We start from the raw sequence: 24,613 nt of genomic DNA, 5'->3' as shown, positions 1-24,613 counted from the left end.
ATGTCCCCCTCCCCCAATGCCACCTTTCGTGAATTCGTGAATCCCTTCCACTCCAATATTTTTAGTCGGGGGATTCCCCGAATTATACACAGGTCGCTGGAATGGAACTGGGCAAAACAAACAGGAAATTTAATCCAAAGCCCAACATTGAAGACCTATAGTGATACTGGAACATTGGTGACGTAGGTAAGAGAACGCTCGTGCTCAAGTACTATTCACTTGGACTTTCCCGCTGGCAGTTGAAGCATCGCTGAGCTTATGAGGCAAAATGACGCTTGTCACTGACTACTCGTTCGGAGTGTTTAGATATCTGTTAGTTCAAGTCAGAAGAGTTCTCTCAAGTGTGAGGCGTTTTTGCTCAAGCCTGGCAAAGTCACAGCGGAGAGTGAGCGGGGTCGACAGATATCACCGACAACCAGTGGAAATGGATGAGGGTAAGACTCTGGATACATTACACGGTATTCACTGGATTCCATGAGGAATTTCTTGTCTTAAAACACTTGCTAGCAAAACGGAAATAATGATTACGGTTTTAACAAAGTAATGTCTGGGATTAGTATACACATTTTTCTCCAACTTTTATATGAAGAAAGTCATTCACGAAGTATATATAGTGAACTTAAATGCATTAAAAACACGCATTTCAAACAAACAACATTTAAAAATAACTATTTTTTTCGCAGTATGCCTTTCGGACTGCTTGGAGATTTTTAATTTTGCTTTATTAAGCATTTAGTTTGATTACCAGATCATTTTGTGACGAATGAAACGTAAGCGAGTAGGCAGATCTTTAGTATGCAGTATTTGCTTTACAATTGGGTTTTTCGACTCATCTGCTTTTCATTCTAACTGCGACAAAACTAGGCCAGAAACATGTTTTATAAATCTGGAGGAACAAAATGATAGCGGTTTTTTCCTTAATTTTTCTTTTACAGAGAGGTTTCCCGTTCAGTGCAAAACAGAACTTGACCTACTGACCAATATGGATGGAATTAATTATGTTTAAAGGACCGGCACCACTTTAGGATCATTGACAGGAATCAACTCTAATATCAATTACCAAGGCGGAAAGGATTAAAATAGACTAGACATCATCATGGCAAAAATTTAACGCAAGACCTGGGAAACTATACGCATTCAGTTTTTAAAGCATTGTTCAGATCTTCTCTACTTCACCGCAAAGACGAATGTAGGCGCATACTTGTTAAAATTTAATGTTTTTAAAGAGAGTAACTGAAGAATAAATAGCAGAAGAAAGAATTGTTTTTAAATATTCTTTTAGTTTATTTTTACGTGAGATAGCGACAAAGCATTAAAGATTATGCTAAGCACAGCTGTAAGCATGCGATTTAATTTCACCTGTCATTCGAGTTTTTTATGCTTGCTTTTGGTCATGTTCTCACTGAAACTGAAAGAGTTTTAAAATTTTCTGTCTATCCGACTCCAAATGAGCTGTACGTAAACGCCGTGTCCATACTAAAGAGGTAGAGTCTTCCCCATTTACACCAGCAAAACATTTTACTTAAACCAGATATAACCGAAATGAAATTCAGCAACAACTAAAATGAGAGACTGAATTTTACATGGAGTTCAAGTAAATTCTATTTTGTGCTTTCATTGTGCGAAATTTGAATTCAACAAACTTCAGTTGGCAACGTCTATACAGAAAACGATTTTAAACCGTGTTTTACTAAACAGCCTTTAAACTTTAGCTCCGGTGTCTATCGATTTAAATCTTTCGTGAACACTTTCCGCTTCATACTTCAGATTTTTTTTTATTTTAAACCGTGTTCTAATAAACAGCTTTTAAACGTGCTTTGGCTCCAGTGTCAATGCATAAGGGTTTTTATTACTCTCTCTCGAACTGAGAAGACTGTCCGTAACAGCAACATGCCTGTCACTCTTCCCATCCCCCCCCCCCCCCTCCGCCATACACACACGTCCCCTCCCCCAATGCCACCTTTCGTGAATCCCTTCCACTTCATATTCGAGTCGGGGATTCCCCGAATTATTCACAGATCGCTGAAATGGAGCTAGGCAATACAAACAGGAAAGAACGAGCTCTTAAGCGCAAGGCCAATATCGAAGACGTAGTGACACTGGAACATTGGTGTCGTACCAAAGAGAACGCGCAGTCACTGTAAACAACTCGTGCTCAACTAGTATTGACGTAGACTTACCCTTAGCAATTGAAGCATCGCGGAGCTTATGAGGCAAAATGACAATTATCACTGACTACTCGTTCGGAATTTTTAGATATCTGTTAGTTCAAGTCAGAAGAGTTCTCTCAAGTGTGAGGCGTTTTTGCTTAAGCCTGGCAAAGTCACAGTGGAAAGTGAGGGTCGACAGATATCACCAAGGACCTGTGGAAATGGATGACGGTAAGACTCTGGATAAACTACACAGTATTTAATTAACTGGATTCTATGTAGATCTTCTCGTCTTAAAGCATTTGCTGGCATAACTTAAATAATTATTACGGTTTTAACAAATTAAAGAAATGTCTGGGGTTAGTAGACAATACTTTTCTCCAACTTTAATATAAAGAAAGTCCTTAACGGGGTAGTGAGCTTTTAACGCATTTTTAACGCGCATTCCAAATAAAAAAAATAAAAATTAACCTTGTTTGTAGCAAGCCTTTCGGATCGCTTGGGAATTTTAAATCAGTTTGCTCTTTAGAGCATTTAGTTTGTTTACCAGGCTTTTTGTGGCAAACGAAACCTGAAGAAATGCAAACACGTAATCAGGAGCTACTTCCTTATGTTTTTCCTTTTTTTTTTTTTCACAGAGAGGTTTCCCATTCAGTGTGAAACAGACTTTGACCTCCTGATGAACGATATGGATGGAATAGGTTATGTTTAAAAAAATCGGCACTACTTTAGGATTATTGCATTTGACAGGAATTAACTCCCATGCCAATGAACAAGACAATAGGATCATGAACTAACGATTAGGACAACTAGGATCAAGAAAACTTAGCAAGAAATAATTGGGGCAAAGAATAAAGACAAGATTTGGAAAGATTTTATAAAACCACTCAGTGTTAAAAAAGGCGAACTTAACTGCATCTTATAGAACCAGCAACATGTTTCTTGTCACTCTCAGTTGAAGTTTTTAGTACTAAGCATCGCCTGCAGCTCCACCTTACCAAATGAATTTTGATCAAGCCAGTATTTTTACGTGAATTTAGAGGACAAGCTAAACTACTCAAAAATATTTTGCACATCATGCAGCGATTATGTTTCAAGTGATACATTTAATTTAAGCTTTTATGCAGCTATATAGTTTTCTTTGGTGTTACAACGTGTGATCCTGTGTAACTCTATACACAAATTAAATATTTCATTTCGAGCTTCGGTTTCGATGTGAAATACGTGCGTGCTTTTCTATTGCCGGATTAATTGATAGTCTTTATACTGGCATGGATCAAACTGATCCAAAAATAACACCGGTTAGAAACATGAATAGACACCGTGCTATTTAAATTGTCACGAGTTCCCGTTGCGACTGACCCGAGCTTGTAATAGGTCGATCGCACGAGGGATATTCCCCTGCGCGTTCACGGTGACGGCTGTTAACATTTCTGCATTCTTATTGGCTGAAGTGAAAAACAGCGCCAAGTTCAAAATACAATACACATACGGAAGCAGTTTAGTACTGACAGAGACCAACTGGACCAAGTTTCAACCAAAGGATTTCAAAGGTAAGGGTTTAGTTTATAGATGCAAACAAATCTGCAATTCATTTCGATTAGGCATGGCTCTCTGTGATTTGAATTTCATCACATTACAATGAGTCTACACAGTTTCTTGTTCGATCGAGAGACTTATCACTTATTACATGCATGCAGTCATCTATGGGCGCTATTTTTTAAACTTTAGCTCTTAAAAAAATATTCCACAATTCAAATGTCTTTTTTTATGATAGATGGGAAGTATTGGGAATTACATGATGGGCAACTATGTGACTGTTTTGTAATGTTCAAACGTCACTATAGTGCAGGTACGGTACTTTTATCAGTTACTCGATTACTCTAAGTACTTCACTCCCTCACTTTCACATAGTCATTAAATTGTCTATGAATACTGTGTTAAACGAACCTATTTTAAAATTATTTTACCCTACACCACAGAATACCAAGGATACAGTGTATAGCCTTTATATAATTGTCTATTTTCATTTAACTTCACATCTCTTGAATGACTAACGGCGCTCGGATTCAAACTATTATCGTGTCACGCGTGGATAGCTTTGTTTACAAGCACTGAGAGCGCGCCAAAAATCGACCAGGGACATTTCCATGCCCACATTAATTATCCGACCGTTCTGAAGCATACTTTGGAGATTATTTCGCTCTTGAATCTCAAACCTGAAGGAAATCGCGATAAATATTTTTGTCCGAGTTAGAACAGCCGGATTGCAATAAGTTTAAAAATTAAATAACAGTCAACTCCCGCCTTGCAGACACCTCGGGGACGGGAGTTGTAGCTGGTTGAAGTTTAGGCAAATAAATATGTCTGAATGTAACTCTCACTATTATAACGGACACAAATGTGTGGTCCCGAATGTGTCCGTTGCCCGTGGTAGAGCGAGTTGATCGTGATATTAAAACTGGAGAGCAGTTTCCCAGAATTAACGACTTAACAGTCAAGCAATTTGCATTACAAAACGGCCGGAAATTGCTGTCGATGATTAACTATATAAATAAAGAACGAAAATATTAGATTGGAGCTATAAATGACACATCCTACTATCAAATTCCCAAGCTTCATCATACAGAAAGTGAAATTACCTCAAGCTGACATACATAAACACAAGGCCAGGACAGAAAATGAAAAATTTAAAACAGTTGAACTTCAACTTGAAACATACAGTATCATGACGCGCCCGGCACCGATGGTGTAACTTTAAAATGTATTTTCCTAAAAATAAATTGTAGTGGCATACTGTGTTTCGATTCCTTCTTAGCCATCCGTAACAGTTTGTTTCCTGAGTAAATTTTAAAACTGATTTATGATATATATTTTACTGATTTATATTTTGCTTCTCGACCATGGACCACGAGCTCTTTCATCGTAGAGCTCACTACACCGTATTTCCTAGAATAAGCGCCCCGGTTCGACAATATATTTATCATTTCGTTACTGAGAAATCCACTAAAGATGCACTTAGATTTTGGCCGCTGTAGCATTGAGCTCTTTCATTCCTGTTTGCTCAGTGATCTTTCTGATCTCGCCGATACATTATATACGGGCAGTTGACTAGGGAAGACCAAAATTTATACGAGGACTTCCTCTTTAATACAACCCACTTCATTTCAGAGAGAGGCAAATCCCTATAGCTCTCTCTCGGTAATCTGAAATATGAAGTTAGAGAAGAGGGTTTTATCGCGGTTTTTTGTGACCAAAATAAGAATTTACAAATTAAACGTGAGTAATGGTCGCGGAAACTTCTATCATACAGGCGAAAATGTATATTTTTTTCTGCAAAATGTAGGACTGAGTAGGAAATTTGTTTACACAAAAGGGTCAATACACCATCTGCGGTTAGCCTGCGTCGCAGTCATAAAAACCGCCAGCATAGTCCGTATAACAAGGATTTTGTGACATGTCCGGCTGCAACGCAGGCTATTTGCGGTCACGGAAGTACTTTATGCCCTCAGGTCATACTGAATGTATGAAGTTAGAGAAGGGGGTTTTATCGCGGGTTTTTGTGACCAAAGTAAGAATTTTTATACCTAATCGTACCTTTTTGGTACGCTTCGGCGGCATATCAGGCGAGTTTGGTCGAGCCATGGTTCGTATTTTGGCGAGACGCAGTCGAGCCAAAATACCCATGGCGAGACCAAACGAGCCTGATATGCAGCCGAAGCGTACCAAAAAGGGTACGATTAGGTATTTACCGTACCCAAATTCAGCCAAAAATTCGGTTATATTTAACGCTCTGTTGAAGCCATGCTTGCCAGGTACGTGGTGCAAATTGTGTTGATACCATTTTGTTCTTCAACACTTTTATCAAGTTCCTCTTCTGCCTTTTGTTCCACTCGTTTGTTTGGAGTTTCATTCTCTAAATTTTCAAAATCAAAATTTAGCGAAAAATGTGGAAATTCCAACTCCATTGTTTCAGTCTAAATGTTTCAGTACTCGTCGGCAAACATCGTGCAATTGGCGAGCGCGCTCAAGTTTAGTTTGGGCGGGAAAGTTTTTCTCCTTTTATTATCGCTTAACGCCAGCTAAATTTAAATTACGAGGTTCTGTTTTATTGGTAAAACCTCTTTTCAATTCATCGCTCGGTAACACTAGTTTACTTGAAAGTGACCGTGATATGGTGGCATATCAGGTCAGTGACTTGATATCGTAGGATATCAGGACAGTAGATCGCGCTTCTGATTGGCTACTTGCGAATTTGGGTACGGTAAACAAATTAAACGTGAGTTGGTCGCGGAAGCTCCTATCATACAAGAGAAACATGCAAAGCTGCAACAAGGGGTAGGTAAAACTTAAAGCCGCCCCCACCCTGATGCGGCTCGCGGGTGGGAGGGTGGGTAAAAATTAAACGCTGCTAGGCTAAGATCTGCTACAATATGATTTAAAATACAGAACTTCACGCAAACACGCAATACGCCCAGGTAATGATTAACTAAACTCTCACTACGTATTATACTGCTATTGGACGAAACACAATACTGCAAATTTTTTTCCGCAAAATGTAGGACTGACTAGGATTTATTTACACAAAAAGGTCAATACACCAACTGCGGTTAGCCTGCGTCGCAGTCAGTTTAAACCGCCAATATAGTCCGTATCGTGTGTAACATGTCGGGCTGCAACATGGCTAGTTGCGGTCACTGAAGTACTTCCTGCCCTCGGGTGATAAGCAAATAATACCGCAAAAATGCCAATACACTTGGCTGATTGGCCACCGAAAGACAAGGAAAAAAAACATTGCGCGTGCATCTGCCGCTTTTGCACATTTGTCATATGTACAAGAGAAACTGACCGATCACAGCCCCATCATCACCAAGTGGGCGAAAAGGTACTCAGGAGTGAAGCGTTATCCACGGGCAATTTAAAGAGAGAGAGAGAAATTCAGGTTACGAAACTGTGCACTTCAGACAACATTTTGTGAGGAAAATGTACCGTACTCGCTACAACTACAAAAGAAAGCTTCGATGTTTGTTTGGCATGATGCAGTGGTGTTTGTCGTTCGTTTGGTGTTTTTACTTGTACATTATGTGGAATGATCGGCAGATGGGAGAACCTGTTGAGAACTATTGTTACGAAGGTGAGAATGGCTGCATTTGTTTTGTTTTTTTTTTATCTGCAGATAGAACATAATAAGACGCTTTGAATTGGTGTATAATTATTCTTCTTTTAACCGGAATTAGCCTAGAACCTGTAGAGAGGCACACGGTAACTCTGGGTTTCGAAGAATATTTCTAATCAACCTGTTAGCTTTTCTTCTCAAGAAAACTGTTTAAATGACATTATTTTCGATTTATTTTGCCAGAGAGAATTTCAGTTCAGTGTTCAGAGGATCCTGATGACCTGATGTCAGTTTAAAGAAAAGGCGTACGAAAACCTACACAAGGCAATCAACCATGAAGCCTGAACTTGAATCTTACTCAGAAAATATCATGTTTCACTGTGTACATGTATTGCTGTTAACACAATTACAAAACAGTAAATGAACAACGACATATAAATTACCAGGATTACCGTATAAACACCGATCACAACATTTAAGCGGAGTTACTCGACTCGATCTCTTAAAATGCAAGTTATGCAAGTTAGCCTTGTTTTTTTTTGTTAGTGTAATATAGAGTTTGGTGAATATTTTTTTTGTTTCCTGCAGCTCAAGCGAGCTAGATCTAGATATACGTGTTACAGTAATAGCTTGTGGGGCTATAGTAAAATTAGTCTTTCACAGGTCTACTAACTATGACTGAACTGTCCTTGACAGACTTGAGTCGGGGATTCCCCGATTATACTGGCAAACAGGAATTAACAAGCTCACTGCTAAAGCCAACATCAAAGACGAAATGTAGTGCACGGAATTTCTCAGTACTGAACTGTTTTTGTCAAACCGTGGGTCAGTACTTTGTTGGATATCTACAGGATGTTCTGAAAATGTGGGAGTCAAAGTTTGTTTGCAACAGAACGTCGCTAGACCTTGTCCGATCACTGTAAGTAGAAGTATAGTAATAGGACTGTAGTGAACATATTTCCAATGTCTAGGAACCTTATCAGCACAGTTAAAAACACAGCTGTAGAATAACAAGGGTTTCTCCAAACACAACGGTTCAGGGCCTTAACTATACTGTACATAATTTGTTTTACGTAAAAGCTGATTTTTGCCAGCGACATAAGCATCGACATATGAAGAACGAAAACACTCGTTCTTAGCGTTTGTTTTCTTTACTAATGTCCACTCCATAGGCATAATATGAAAACAAATTAAAACTTATCGTTCTTTCTGTGAACCTTATACTATGGCTTACGTCGCTAACAAAAACAGAAGGTTCCATGAAGGTAGCTGAATTAGAAACTTTGAAGTTTGCTTGACCGAAGTTGTACTTTAAAACTTAATATCTTCACCCTTTGAGCGGATATATACTCACTGATGTATCCTAACTTGCCTACAATAGTTTCAGTTTTACTTTTAGACATCGTACTACATTTTAACGTCAAAAATAAGTGTTCAACGAACATGCAAATGTGCGTACTTAAACAAGGAACTTGGAGCCACAATAACAAGCCAATATTGAACAAAAGACGTAAACAGAGGGGTTTAAATATGCATTGCAATGAAATTTGTACCTTATATATCTCATTTCTCTCTTGGCGATCAGGTATTTTATGAACTTGAGACAACTGTGCCCTGTTTTTTTTTCGTATGAGAAGACTTGAATCTCGATTGTATCGGAATTTTGAAACGTAGTCAACGACAGTATTATTTTTACATCCGTTCGCCAGCACATATTGTTTCAATCGGACAACCAGGGGGTGAGTACAGGCTGGTAAGGGCTTGAGTGACCTCCGCTGCCAGCAAGACAAGTTAAGGAAGGGGAAGAGGGGAGACAACTGAAATTTTTACACAACACTGAAAACGAGATTTTGCATAGTAATCGGAAGTTCGACGAATTTCCCTGTGAAAGTCATGAGAAAACTTTGTCTAAAGACTGAAAGTGTTAGTCGCTGGTTGTTGAACTGATTTGTCCGCATTTTCATTATTATGCGATTGGTAGTACGTAAAGACTGAAAAGTGATTGGGCAGCTGTCGTAATGTTAACAATAACCCGGGATCTAAAAAGAGGGTCCTGAAGGGGGGGTCCTAAATCCCAGTTCCCAGCCCGATTTTGGTCCAAATCCCAGTTCCCAGGCTAATTTTGGTCCAAATCCCAGTTCATAAACAAGAAATCCATAAGTACAGGTTAAAAACCTGTGCATATAATGTCTGTAAATTTGGCTTCATCGTTTCTGGGGTAAAGACACCCCCTCTTCCCATTCCATGCCACATGCACATTGGACCTCTTATCATATTGACTGTATATTGCAATCTGCGTAATTTATTTCAAGCGAAACATTAATGGCACCAGTATCTTGTGAAGTTTTCTCATCTCATCGAGTATTACAGATTCTGCATCACTAATCATCTCTGTAGATTCGAAATCAAAAGCAAGACAGAATTCTTCTGTGTCATATTCACTGTCCACACCACTAAGACTTTTATCAACTTCATAATGATCAGTCGGAACATCACTCAAATTACCATATCACCAATCACGTGCTGACAAGTTTGCCATGTTTTAAGGGTAAATGAGCCAAAGTTTATCAATATTAATTTGAAACATCTTCGGACCTTCTCTCGGAAATCTTCAGCTATCTTCGGCAATCTTCAGAAATTTTCGGAAAATGTTCGGAAACATTCCTGTCCTCCTTTCGTTGTACCAGCCTTCCAATCAATTTGGTTTTATTCCAACCTCGTTCCCAGGGCTTTTCCCTTGGTGATTTGAAACGGGCGGGAAAAGTTCTAAATCACCAAGGGAAAAGCCCTGGGAACGAGGTTGGTTTTATTCGTATGACCTTCGGATGACAGTTTGAAAATCTTCGGAAATCTTCGGTAATTAGTCGGAAATCTTCGGAAAATCGTCAAAAACCTTGTTATTAGTAGGTTTATAGAATAAACAAATAATACATGGTTGCTTGGAGATATGAAATTTATCAAATCGATAGCTCACTCGTCGCTGCGCTCAATCGTGAGCCTTCGCGTTGAACACTCGAAGATATATTACATATCTCCACACAACCATGTATAAATAGACCGCAGCATAAAGCCTGGAAAAATACTGACTTTTTTGTGTCATCACAGTGGGATAATTCGAGTATTTGTGTGAAATTATAGAGTCAGAGACTAGCAAGTCTCACAAAGAAGAGAAATCCCATTCCCATTTTTCAAAGTGTTTGTCCCATTCCCAGTGGTAAAATCCCAGTCCCAGTGCACGAATCCCATTTTCCCAGCCCAAAAAAGAGGCAATTCCCAGCTCCCATTTTACCCCTTCAGGACCCTCTAAAAATTCATTCGACGATCATTGCTCGCAGTTGTGGAGTTTCCGACAGACACCAATGATAAGTAATGATACTTTCCCTGAAACCTTCCTGACAAAATCGATCGCAATAATCCTTAGCTTTGCGTTTATATCATTTACCAAGTTGTTACATATGCATTACACAAACAGTTATTTTGTAACAAAAATAATCGCACGTCACAAATGAAATTCAATAAAAACAACTTGATGTCTTTCATAAGATGATGTAATACGTATCCGGGTAAAGAATTTCGGAGACCTTGCAAAAACAATATCGAAGTCGACAAATAACTCAGCAATCGTTACATCGTTTTGTTGTGGACGGTAGCTGTGCACACTTTGATTCATCTCTCAAAGAAGTCTGCGCACGTCTTCATTTTAAAAGATCAGAGATATCGCGCAGAGAAAGCGAACTACAAAGACTTGACCTGCAATCAAAGAAATCGTAGGTCTTTTGTTTGTTTAGTAATAATGTCATCGAATTTTTTTTAAAAGTAAAAATAGCTAACTTATCGCAATACAGCACGACACAGCAATCTCGCGTTTAAGTAGAATTAGTGACAAGTTTAAGAGAATGTATTGTATTTTTTATAAGTAAAGCGCGCGTGGTCTCTAGTTAGGACTCTAGTTACCTGCGTTCTATTTATTTCTGCACACTTCATTTGCATATTACCATATTGCTATGATGGATAAATTTAAAATATGATAACAGAAGTACATCCAAATACTTGACACGTGAGTGAAACAATTTTGAAAATAAGCGTACTTGCATCCAAAGGGAACAAGGACAACTGATTTGAATCTCTGTGCTCCGTATATTCATAGCTTTTTCTCTCAATTATAAGAACATTCAAGCGTCGACGTCAGCTACATACTAATCTCGAACAATCTCGAATAATTACAACTTTATTTTTTTATCATTTCTTTAAAGTAACGAAAATCAAACTAGTGGAAATGTAAGATGTACGGATAGGGTTTTACAGGTTGGTTACTCAATGAATCTACCGGCGTGTTGCTTTTAGCATTTGGGGAATCCCTGATTTATTATTTTGCTTTCTTTCCTAAATAAGCTAGCATTTACACGAGATTCTGTTGCGGGGCCTCCAGGCGACTGTTGGCGTCGAAGAAAATTCCTCACATACCTTTTAGCTTTTTTTACCGTCAATGAAAATCAATGAAAATGTGAATGTATTTTATAAAAATGTAAGTTACGATTTCTAATCCCAGAAATTATTCCAGTTTATTGCACAGAGGGTGCTGTGACCTGATGCCGGTTTAGAGAAAGCGCACAGTCGAACAAGCAAAGAAACCAACAAGAATGTCACGGAAGCCCTTAAATAAACTGAAACGGTAAAAAGCAAAAATCTCATGAGATGATAAATGAAAGTGAAAAACAGACAAAACGACCAACCTATAAGCTGTAATTTTGTTGTAGCAACTTACAACAAAAATGCCACAGTAAGGAGTAAAAAATTTTCAAAACAAAATAAATAAATTGTAAATTAAACACGCTTAGGCAGAGCTAGCGTCTTAACTTACGTTAGCTAAATACTTTTTTATTTTTAAATTCTTTAGTGCGCCACGGTATGGTGCTGCATGACCTGTGACTCAAAGAAAATATAATTGATGTCGTTAATTTTTACAGTGCTTTCCGTTTAGTGACGCGCTTAGGCCATTGGTGAATACAGCATACTTACTGGTTGCAACCTGAAACAGCGCCCGAACAGCGCTCGGCACTTTTAAATTTAAAAATTCACACTTTAGCATTTTAATCAAGTTGCATGCATTGAGAGTAGACAGAGTAAAAATTTCAAACAAATAATAGTACAGAGTTCGTTTTGTATATTATTGTTCGCTGTGAAATCTATAGTGATAGCAAATCATTTGTTCAGTAGTCTTGTTAGTCTGCACATATTCCCTAAATTCGTTAAATTTCAACGACAGTGGGTGTCACAAAAGAAGGTAATGGAGGTCAAATCCGTTATGTAAATACTGTTCGATGATTGGCTGCCGGAAAAAAAATAGAAAGTATATAGTAAGCTAATGTCGACAGGATGATGTCATACATGAAACGATTTTGCGTTAGCATTTTATAAAAGGGACTTACTGATTACTGATCATACTTGACCATGACCACTTGTGGATATAAAGAATATTTATTTCACTAATTCACACTTACTAAATGATCTGACTAATTAAAACTTTACTTCAACAAAATTACCAAAAAAACAAACTAACAAAAACTTGACATCGCGTCGACATTCAAGGGGTTCCTTTCGTGATTGCCTGCGTCAGCGTGACCGCCGGCAAAAATATTTGCATAAACGCACATGATACTTGCGTACTTGCTTATAAATATCGCGGAACTGATTACATCTCTATCACCTAAGAGGAGAAAGGTTGAGAAGACCAACGGCACCGTTTAACGGTTTCACGATCAATTTAAAAGAATATTAAGTTGCCGAAACTGTGCACCGACCTGACAGGCTTTTTCGGAAAAAAATATGCTCTTCACTCGCTACTGCAGAGGAATATATCGATGCTTGTTTGGAATGGTGAAGTGGTGTTTGTGGTTCATTTGGTCATTTTACTTGTACATCATGAGGGACGGTCAGGAGATGAGAGAACCTGTTGAGCAGTACTACTACGAAGGTGAGAGTGTTGATCTGAACTTACGTATGTTAGAAAATATTTTTTATCCACAGATATATTAATAGAATAATGTTGACATTTTGAATTAGTGAAGCTAGAATATTATCTTCTTTTCTTTTTCTTATACTATTGATGAAGCGTATATCATCAACACCAACTGAACTCGGTTGCAGGGTGCTACCGCCATTATTTTTTTTTTCATTTATTTAAAACAGGAATTGGCCAAAATCTTTCGAAAGGCACCCACGTGTCTATCAACCTTTAGCGTTTTTCATGGGGGCGCAGTGGCCAAATGGTTAGCGCGCTGGACTCCGGATCGAGCGGTCCGGGTTCGAGCCTGGCCACGGTCATTGTGTTGTGTTCTTGGACAAGACACTTAACTCTGATAGTGCCTCTCTCAACACAGGTGTATAAATGGGTACTGGCGAACTAATGCTGGGGGGTAACCCTGCGATGGACTAGGATCCGATCCTGGGAGGAGTCGAAATACTCCTAGCTAGACGCTTCATGCTACGGAAACCGGGATAAACTCCGGCCTGTATGGGCCACTAGGCTCGACGCAGACCTTACCTAGGTTACGATTTATTTTCCCAGAAAGAACCCCAGTTCAGTGTACAGAGGATGCTGATGACCTGATGCCAGTTTAGAGAACAGCAAGCAAGACAATCAACCAAGAATGTCAAATTCCTTGAATGAACTTCAGAACATTATATTGCTATAAAGACATTTTGTAAACCGTAAATGAAAACCAAACACCGTCGTCAGCTGTAATTTTCAGCATTGAAACTTAGCTTATAATTTTATACGTCCTGTTCCGTTATTGGTTTCGTTCACCGGTTGTATGTGACGTCAGATAACATGTACGTAATCGATCGCACAATATACTCTAAATTTGTTATAAATTCCGACCTGTCAGTCGACAGTTGACCACAGTTTCTATTAAATGGCCGCAGGCTTGCTCCCTTATTTTTTTTCCTTTGATCGTCTTTCCCTGCACAAAAGAGTCAGGTTTATAAACTTTTTAAACTGTTTTGGGTACGCATGGACAATCTTGGAAAACATACCTGTGCACCAGTCTGAATGAAATGCAAAATCAGTGAAGTCAACAATAGATAAATCAGTTTCCCCTAAAAGCGTTCAATTTCAACAACAGAACGGAAGAGTCATTCGATTTATTCAATTGATGTCAAAGTAGGTCTAAATAGTATCATTTATTTTACGATTGCCCTCTGACTCGTTTCTTTTGGGAAAACTTTGAAAACTTCTGGTTTGTACTCTCTGGCCAACGTGAGAAACTCACGTTACAAGATGTATACATTGGTAAATTAGAAAAATGCGAGTTGTTAAACTATCTTATAACTCTTGCAAAACTGCATATATGGCTTAGTCGAAAACAATCTAAAATTCCAAAGTGTGAAGTATTTATAGAACTAGTTTACCAAAAATACAGAACCGAGAAATATATTGCTGTAAAAAATAATACACAGAAACAATTTCAGGCTAGGTGGCAATTATATAGGTGGTACTTATATACAATTACAGTGCTGCGCGCCGAACCGTGAACACCTAACAAAGTTTCGTACAAGTTTTTGACAAGTTTGATGAGTCGTCTCTGTCGACCAATCAGCGAACGGGTCTTGAAAAAGCGCGGGATTTCATTGAGTCTATCGAAGTGTAACGTTTCGACAGGCGCGGACGGAAAAAGAAGGAGCATTTCTATTGAACTTGAAGATATGAATACTTATCAAAACAATGTTTGTAAGTATTTCACAGTTCGTGGAATTTATTTTCCTGTATTTCGTATCGTGTTCTGCAGCGCGCGAGTTTATTGCTTCTTTTTAATTTTGCGCCTCTTATACAGCAGATGTGCAGCTACAAATGAACGCGTATGGTGGAATATTCGATAATGGTAGAGTTTTACCAAATATGTACAGGGAAAGAATATTAGATCTCTATGACGAAGGATGGGGCCAGCGACAAATCTCGCGAGAACTTCGCAAGAGTGTGAGTTACGTCAATAAAGTAGTGAGCCGTTACAATGAAGCAAACACATCCCTTCGTCCAGCTAAAAGTCACAATGAAAGCCCAAAGATCGATCAAGATGCTTTAGATTATATAGAAGTCCAGAAACTGATGAAGCCAAGCATTTATGGCCGAGAACTTCAAAAACGGCTTTTGTTAGATGGCATTGTCAATCCCGCGGACATCCCAAGCGTTTCGCAGATAAACAAAGTTGTTCGCGAAAAATTGATTATGACAAGGAAAAAGATCAGTGTTATTCCTGTTGAATCTGCGACGCCACATAATTTACAACGCATTGATGAATATCTGACCGAAATATCAAACATAAACGCAACAAACCTGCACTTTTTTGATGAATCAAGCGTGATCAAAACGACTGGGAACAGGATATATGGAAGTGCTACATTAGGCCAAGCTGCGTTCGAGATGCAGCGCTACGCATCAAATGCCAATTACACGCTCAATCTTCTCCATTCTTTTCTTGGTGTTGACTATTACAACATCGTAGATGGTTCCTCAAACGGAATGGAGCTTCTGCAGTTTTTTGATGAAGCACTACAACTCGAACGCGGAGATGGAAGCGCTGTTTTGGAGCGCGGTGACTGCGTAGTTATGGATAACTGCGGTTTCCACCATGGACACCACATCGAGCCTGTCCTGAGAAATATGCTAACTGATTGTGGAGTGCGACTCATTTACCAACCTCCCTATTCTCCACAATTCAATACGTGTGAGCTGTGCTTTCATCAGATAAAGGCATTTCTGCGAAGGCACCAGATGTTGGCAATGAACGAGACTGAAGTGGCGATAGCTGATGCGGTTCTAAACATTTCCCCAGCAAACTCATTCGCTTACTTCAAACATTGCGGCTATTTCTAGCCTTTTCATTACTAGTATACTTGTATAATAACAAGTGAACATGTTCAATAAATATGAACCGGATACTATCTCGATCTAGTCAATGAAATTACATAAGAACTCAAGAATATTTATACTGTTCGATTTGTTTGTATTTATAGACAGAGTATTGAATTCTTCCAAATATTTTCCAACATACTCAGGATAATGTTATTAAACGTATTCTAAAAGGAACTACAAACAGCTCAAACTATATCCGAAAGCGTTCGGGCGTGCGAAAATAAATAAAACACAACTTCAGTTCATTCAATTCAACTTCAGTTCATTGCCGCGCGCCTTGTTTACACTAGGGCTTATAAATGTCCACGTTAGATTTCTCATACTGTTCGATTATTTTCAGTAAACGCCAATCCTCACTTTCATCCCAGTCAGGGACCTTTTTGAGTGCTCTCTGTAGAATAAGAAGATCACGATCCACAATATTTCTGTTACCAGTGCTGTATTTGAACATGTTCTGGGCTTTCAAGCGCGGTCTCATTACCGCGAAGAATGAGAATTTACGTCGTTCACGCGCGGCTGTGAATTTCTTGAAATTTGATTCCTCCTCGATAAACTTAGTTTCAAGAGTTTTGATTTCACGTTGAAGAGCGGTGACCTTTTGCTTTTCTTCTGGGTGCTTGTCCTTTATTTTGCACCGATTGATATCGTTGCATGGAAGTCCAGAGCATGTTGTTTTAGTGTGCCCGCCTTGGTGACAATTGTTGCAAACTCGACCTCTTATCTCTCCAAGAGAGCGAAATTCTTTTTGTCTCTCATTCAGTTTCGCTAGTTCATCCTTTGCACTTGTTATTTGCACTCTAAGCATTTGAAGATTATCCTCGATTTCTTGTTGTTGGGCGTCCAAAGGGCTTTGCTTGAGAGATTTTGATGCCGCACTCTCTGGGGTAAACAACAACTGTTTAGGCTCCAAGGACGCACCGCTATTTTGCTCCATGTCGGGTTCCGATTCGGCTCGCTCCGTACGTCTACACTTTTTAGGCATTGGCGAATCAACCTCATTTGCTACGAGATAAATCTTCCTGTAGTCTTGATCCTTTACGGTTTTTGAGCTTCTCAGCATCTCCTGAAATGCGAAGCCATCGGAGCCGCAAAGATTGATAAAGTCTCCATCTTCGTCTCGGAACCGTATTCTAATATTTGAGGTTGGCAGGTGAGCTAAAGGCGAGCAGTGCCGCTTGACTTCAGATAAGAGTTTTTCCAAGGTGATATCGTACAGGAGAAAAGTGCTAAACCGCTTGTCGTCTCCGTATTCTACTTTGATCTGATAAGTCGCCATCTCGGAAATCGGAATAGAACTCGCGGGAAAGGTGCAAAACACTTTCAAAACCGCATGAGTTAGCCACTTCGCCTTCCCACGTACCCCGCCTTCTGATTGGCTCGGCGACCGGACAACTCATCAAACTTGTCAAAAACCTGTCAAAGACTTGTACGAAACTTTGTTAGGAGTTCACGGTTCGACGCGCAGCACTGTAATAGTTTACAAAATTAATAGCTTACAAAAATTAATATACTTATATACTATATAATAGCTTATGAGAGTCTTTGTAAACACTTAATGTATTTTAATGTATTTTCAAAATGGCAATAAATATGTGGAAAAAAAAAGAAAGGTCTAAATAGTGTTCGATGATTGGTTGTCGGACAGAAAATAGCAATTATAATCGGTTTACTGGTATTGGCCGCGCATGTACTCAGCCGTGAATTCTTTCAGATTTCTTGTCGCATTCAACACATAATGTTTTAAAACGAACTTTTTTTTTTCACGTTATTTAATTGAAAGATAACGAAGCAGGTAACGGGTTGGTCGCTGTGGGTGCCGGCAATCTACAGTGCTTTATTGCCATCAACGATTGTATTTCGTGACTTCGTTCAAAACAAAACTTGAATGTAAAATACCTGTTTCGGGGATTCCCCGTCCATTGGGTTAGTTGGACAGGTCGTTGTCATGCCAATAAAATATTCCGGAATAGCTGGATTCCGACTGCAAACAAATTTATTGAAACCTGTGTGGCACAGGGCATGGAGATAGAAGGAATGTCGCCAAACATGTTATTTTCCACGCTACTGATGTCACTGATCCTTTTGCAAAGCATGTAAGTGAATCTTGCCGTTTAAGAAAATGTAATGCAGTATACAGAAATGTATAGCGACATTTCGTCTTTAAACAGAACCAGCGCCATGAGTTAATCATTTCGACTCAGAACTGTACTAGGCGCTGTGTATCTGTAGCTGCTTGCTATGAGCGAGTTTTGTCGACCGCAACTGGTAAGTTATGAGTTTCGCTTAGTCAGTTGGGCAAACAGCAACGTTTTGCAAAGGACTTAGCGATAGATCTAGGAAAAGAAACCTTCAAGGTTTTAAATTATTTACTATTGTTGTCTGAGCCGTCTGAATTCTAAGAAATCACTAAGCCAGGTCGTGCCCTCTTTCAAATACAATGAGGTTCTGTGGTACAAGAATTTGCTTGTAACCCCTGTTCTGGTTAAAATAAGAGTGCACAACCCGGCCACATACGCTAAGGGACTGGTCAATAAGTAGAGGGGGGGGGTGGGCCGGAGCAGAAAGGGGGTGGGTCATGAGTTTTTGACCCCTCGAAAAGGGGTGGGTTGTGTAGTTTTGATCTACACAAAGGGGTGGGTCATCTTATTTATATCAGTATAAATTAATAAATTTGTCGAAATGAGCAGTTTTAAATGAATTTCTAGCGATTTCAGGAGGCCGAAATATAAAAATTTTCCGGGGGAGCATGCCCCCTGACTCCCCTAGATCACTTGTGATCATAACATCAGTTTAGCCTGTCTCTCTTCAGCCTGTGTTGATTCATTCTGTGCTTTAGGCTTTCACCAGTAAACTCTTTTCTCAAACACTTTGAAAATATGAATGATAGACTGTGTTTTTTTTTCTGTTATCAATTTCTACATAAAAATATGAACTATTTAATAATTGTTTACGAATGTATATTACACACTGTTTCAGTTTTCACATATGTTTGTGTCTAAATTCTCCCATGGACTTTACACACAAATATGTTGAAAACTTAAAAAAGACTAGAATAAAAAGTGAGAAATTCACATCCTTCTTTGGCGTGCTAAGAAATGGAAAAAGACGTACATGTAACCGCAGTGTCCATCAGGGAAAACTAGGGTGGTGTATGTAGGGAATCACACTTAAAAAGCTAATATCAAATCAAAAACCTCCAACCCCTTACAGATGATAAAGAAATGATTGATCCCTTAATAATGATTTTTTTTTTAGCAACGGGGGTGGGTCATGTTATTTTAAACCCCCTATCAGGGGTGGGTCAGTCCGTTTTGAGCCAGAAGAAAGGGGTGGGTCACAAATTTTCGAGCCACCACTTTTCCAATTGCTCCGGCCCACCCCCCCTGGTACTTATTGACCAGTCCCTAAGGTACCCTGTACCGACAACGACGAATATCACCCAATAACCACACAATGTGCGAAATGATAGAAATTTCATGTACAACCTCGTAAAACTATACTCTTGTGATTCACTGCGGAAGCAGTCGCCCCACTGATTGTATACAACAGAAGCTGACAGGAACCGCCTTGCCATGGCAACACAATTTCATGATCACACAAACTTAATTCAGTAGAGGACTGTTGAACTAATAAACTAAATCACTGACAGCAATTTCGGCTCACGTCATCATTAATTCGAATAAGTGTCTTGATCAGTGCAGTGAAAGCCCGGAAGGAATTGGCTGCAATAAATTCCGACTAAATTGATGCAGTGCTGAATTGTTTCAATTTCGTTTTAGTCGAACTTTACTTTGCTTTAATTAAGTTAAATGTGAAATGTTGTTGTGCCCCGTCATAGTGTCGGACGCTAGATAATGTAGTACCGTAGCTATATACATATATACCGTTGTACAGAGTACGAAATTTCGTGAGTCGACACTAATTCCTGTCAATGTGGTATATTAATGGCGCGTGCTTATACCTATATTGCAAATTCAGTGACGCTGCAACAAACTCCTTAACTTAATTTTCTTCGCTTGATTTCTTTCTGCTACTAACTGAGCACAGTTATCAAAGGAATCCAAAAATTACAGTTTCTTAAGCTCTTCCTTTGCTCTTGTCACTTAGTACAATACCCCTCAACGTACTCCATTTTACCTATATAATTTACTTTATTTCTTAAGCATACCTTACTTAGCATGCAATAACATAAGCTAAGTAATTAGCAATCAGGGCTCGTCTCACTTTGCCGTGCTGGGTCCGTACTAGTGTGCATTATCTCCACGCCAGACTCCAAGGTTGTACTTGCAGAAAGATTGTGGACAAGGCAGAGGGGGGAGGTACAGAATAGGGAGGAGGGAGAAATGGCCAAAAAAATTAGGGAGGAGGGAGACATTTTGGCTAAAAAATAGGGAGGAGGGAGAAATTTTAGCTCAAAAAGTAGGGAGGAGGGAGAAATTGGCGCAAAAAGTAGGGAGGAGGGAGATTTACCCTCCTGTCCCTCCCCCCTCAAGGCAGGGATTGCGCGCACGCGTGTAGGTTTGCGGAAAATACTATCACGAAATTTTGAAATAAAAACTTTATTTGTGTGTCAAACCACATAGCTAGGGAAAATTCCCTTACTAATTTGGGGACACAAAATTAAAATATAAAAAGTAAAAAAAATACTAAAAAATGCAATTAAAAACTATTAAAAAATATATAATATCCCACATCTTAACTATTAAAGCTTGTTATTATATGGCTACAATAGTACGCGCGCTCTGATTGGCTGCTGGGCGGGCATTATTTTCTTGTAATGACCGGGCATTATGAAAATTTTTCTCGGCTCGACGGTTTTTTGAGTTGTGAGTAAAAGCTACTAGCGAGGGGGCAAAAACAACAAAAAAATACCGACAAAATTTAACTATCTTTTCAATAACTGAAAGAAAAATAAGCATACCGATACTTCTTTGGTATGAGCGACGAAGAGAGCCACAGAGAGCGAGAGCGAGTTTTACCTCCAGTGTTTTTTCCCTTGATTATACTCTTTTTTTGAATAGTGCTTAAAGGCCATATAATAAATAACTTATTAACCTCGACCATTCGGTCATTACAGGGGAATGTATTGACCTCGCTGTCGCTCGGTCAATACATCAAGGCCTCGGTCTGAGATTCCCCTGTAATGACCTCACTCTCGGTTAATAAGTAGTATGAACTGAAAAATAAGCAACCGCTAACTTGCCAAAAAGGCCATGCCATAATAAACTGTCTGCAGGTCGCTGTTACTCACCCATGCCAATCTTCATTGTATCTAGTCGATTGCTTGTAAGTCGAGGTCATCATTTTTTAAAAGCTCCTCCCTGCGCTGTTTCTTATGAAATGCTTTTCGCATACAAGCATTGCTTAATCACTTTAGGCCTTTCCCTGCTTTTCAGACGCCGTAAATATCTTAAATACATATATTCCTTTCTAGATGAGGTGCCCGTAATGTTAGTCCACGATGCTGTCTCTTGCATTACCGTCATTTTCCACCGCCAACTCCTCGTAGAATGCTTAACGCCAAACTTTTATTTCTTTTTTTTCTATTTTCAGGGAACCCAGCGCCTTAATTAGTCAGATACACGACTAATACCTGTCTCAATGCCAGGGTATACACTATCTATGAACAGCGATGTTGACGCAAGATATTTGTGTTTGTTGTGCGGTAACATTCTGAAAGATCCTGTCCAGACAAGTTGTGGCCATGTTTATTGCAACTCGTGCATCGCAGATCTCAAATGGTAACTAGAATATCTCGACTGTACCTCTATTTTAATTTCCGCAAAGAATACACGGTGAAACATCTCGTGCAGCCCCAGTAAAATCACTTTCTACACTTCAGACACAATGCTGGCAACAGTTTATCACTATCTGCGACACTGCGCGCAGTGGTGAAGCACAACAGCCAGCACAGCGCTCTGGTTACCAGATCTCTACCCAAACATAACAATCTGTCTGCCTGTTTGTCTGTCTGTCTGTCTGTCTGTCTGTCTGTCTGTCTGTCTCCCTGCCTCTGTCTGTCTGTCCGTCTTTCAGTGTGGTTGTTTGTCTGTCTGGTTGTCTATGTTGTGGTTTAAATTTATCTTTGGTTTTAAATTTCTCAAACCAGTTTTAATTTCCTTTCGTTTCAGATTATTTTACTAGATACGAGACAATATAAAAACAAAAAATAAACTGGTTTGAAAAATTTTAAGCTTAAGATAAATTTAGACTCCAACATCTATCTTAATCTGTCTGTACGCGTGTCTGCTTTTTGGTTTCTTTGACTGTCATTTTTTTTCATGAAAGTTTTGATCTCATTCCTGTCCCATTTTTCGAATCGTTACGTAAGTTGTAAAATTCAGAGCTTGCTTGTCGCGTCAGCAATTTCGAAATTTTGCAGGACTTGGAGGGGCCAGAAAAAACTTACAGACGTAACATTCTGAACACAACTGCAAAAATGCATCCAGTTGCCAAATTACTTCCTGTCTAACCCCAAAATCTTCTGCGACATTAAATCTAACAATTTCATTGTTGGTTCACTATGGGCAGCATTGCTCACCGTGTTGTGACGCAGACATCACTTCAGGACAATTACTCTCTCTTGCGCATGACCATGTTTTTCTTTCAAGTAATAGAGAGATAGATGCCACGACACGATGACAGTTCCTTTTCATCAATGGCCAACTCCCTGGCAGTTATCTGGCTTTCAAGCTCCAAACCAAAAACACACCGACCGTTTTTGACAGCAAAAAAAAATACAGCATTTGCGCTTTCAGTATTCTTGATCACCTTGGGTTCCTTCACCATTACTAATCTGCAATTTTAAGGATTAGATCATACTTAAAAGTTTTAAGCTTTAAATAGGATATGATGCTCTTCAAATGGTATTCCGCTATTAAACACCAGACACCAAAAACATGATGCGAAAAACCATTCCACCCATTAATACTTAAATCTTCTATGGCCATAAAAAAAAAAACTTTAATGTTCTACATTACACAGGGATGATGGAAGTTTTATCTGCCTTGTTGACAAGACACCATTTGCAGGAAACCAGGTAGATATGTAAATAGTTTTTTACGGCATTGTTTAAAGTAAATATGACACCAAGAGCATACTTGTTCACTTCGCTACGGTTTTCATAGCTTTCTACGCACTTCTTGATGGAATTCCTTAGAGTAGTCTGTAGCTAAATTATGATTACCAACAGATGATTCACACCGTATCGATATCACATCATAGGTCTTCCTTGACAACTTTATGAAGCGGGAAGTTCTTTCTTTAGTAGTAGCGTGTCCCAATACAAGCGATGGCTGTGTATGGAAAGGCGAAGTAAGATACCTTGAGGTAAGTCATACCGTAGCTTATTTTTTATCGTAAGATAACCAAAGTTAATTTGGTTGAGGGCAAAAAGCGAACAGATTGGTGGTAGACAAGAGCGACTGTCAGAGCACTAACAGCAAATCAAAGTAGATGGAAAGAGAATGTCAAAGACTTATGTTATGTGCCTTATGCCATAAAGAGATATAGGTATAGGTAGGTAAATTGTAACTGAATTAACGCACACCCTTCAGACACTTGCATTTGAACCTCTCACAGTTAAGATAAAAAAAATTTCTACAGTAAAAGCATTTAGACCCATTTAGGTACCCTATTATTACTACCATGGCTGAGCAAATCAGGACAGAAAATGCTCGTTCGTGTGACATGTACGTAAATGCAAATAAGACTGGATCCACCTAAAAAAGGAACTACTTCTAATGTAGTTGCCTGTCGTCATTCATGGAAATTATGGACGAAGATGGTAAATAAGGAGGCTTCAATCTAGCACCCTGAGATATTGATAAAGCACTATATGCAGGTAAAACCAATAATGGTTACAAATTCAAATGTATCGTCGAATTTAAATTTAAAATCAAAGAATGTAATGCAAAGAGCTTTATTCAATCCTGCAATGGAGGCATTCATTATCTGGGTTTATACCATTCTTTTCCCCGAGCTACTCTGACATTTCGTGACAAAAACACTGACAAAGAAACAAAGGCCCTGCTGGACACAAAAATACAATGTTCTATCATCCGCTTAAGCTCGTATTGCTTTCCTTTCCATATAGAAACACCTTTCGTCCTGCCCCGCAGAAAGAGAGAGTTGTTCTAACTACAGCTGCGGCGAACGAGTCAAAAGATCAGATCTTCAGCGACACATGGAACAGGAATGTCCTTATCGTCCGCAACCTTGCCCCCTTTGTGGAGATACAATTACAGCGGTTGTACTTAAAGTAAGTTAGATGAATTGCACTATGAAGTCAGTCAAAGCTCACACTAAAGTTATGAAGTTGGAGACGCGATATTATAATGATTAGAGCGTTCAAATCAGGATCGGGCGGTTGGAGTTGTGTTCTTGGACAAGACACTTTACTTGTTTGCTGATAAATAAATATGGCCGGCGTCT

At 39.1% G+C, this 24,613-nt stretch overlaps 3 protein-coding genes and 1 long non-coding RNA gene across 4 annotated transcripts in view; 3 read left to right on the top strand and 1 right to left on the bottom strand.

Annotated features, from left to right (window-relative positions):
• The first annotated feature begins 254 nt into the window (after positions 1 to 254).
• Positions 255 to 1,098, top strand: LOC144651270 (uncharacterized). Its single transcript, XR_013570277.1, has 2 exons — positions 255 to 434; positions 936 to 1,098. It is a non-coding gene; the product is annotated as an uncharacterized LOC144651270 (long non-coding RNA).
• Positions 1,099 to 3,925: 2,827 nt separating this feature from the next.
• Positions 3,926 to 24,613, top strand: part of LOC144642805 (TNF receptor-associated factor 2-like) — a 52,820-nt gene continuing 32,132 nt past the window's right edge. The window contains exons 1-5 of the mRNA XM_078501891.1: positions 3,926 to 4,002; positions 21,734 to 21,921; positions 23,165 to 23,219; positions 23,405 to 23,509; positions 24,276 to 24,440. Of these exons, the coding sequence (XP_078358017.1) occupies positions 21,782 to 21,921; positions 23,165 to 23,219; positions 23,405 to 23,509; positions 24,276 to 24,440 (465 nt within the window). The 5' untranslated portion in view covers positions 3,926 to 4,002; positions 21,734 to 21,781. The remainder of the gene's footprint in view (positions 4,003 to 21,733; positions 21,922 to 23,164; positions 23,220 to 23,404; positions 23,510 to 24,275; positions 24,441 to 24,613) is intronic.
• LOC144645947 (uncharacterized) lies at positions 13,189 to 16,141 on the top strand. The gene is made up of 2 exons (XM_078505462.1): positions 13,189 to 13,240; positions 15,105 to 16,141. The coding sequence occupies exons 1-2, from the start codon at positions 13,189 to 13,191 to the stop codon at positions 16,139 to 16,141; spliced, it is 1,089 nt and encodes a 362-aa protein (XP_078361588.1).
• On the bottom strand, positions 16,467 to 17,456 carry LOC144645937 (uncharacterized). The gene has a single exon (XM_078505455.1). The coding sequence runs from the start codon at positions 17,454 to 17,456 to the stop codon at positions 16,467 to 16,469; it is 990 nt and encodes a 329-aa protein (XP_078361581.1).

Source organism: Oculina patagonica, chromosome 1 (genome assembly GCF_052425735.1).
Source record: "Oculina patagonica isolate OP01 chromosome 1, crgOcupat, whole genome shotgun sequence".
Classification (NCBI taxonomy): domain Eukaryota; kingdom Metazoa; phylum Cnidaria; class Anthozoa; order Scleractinia; family Oculinidae; genus Oculina; species Oculina patagonica.
Note: the sequence above shows the minus strand (reverse complement) of the source record. Positions and strands in the feature narration are given on the sequence as shown.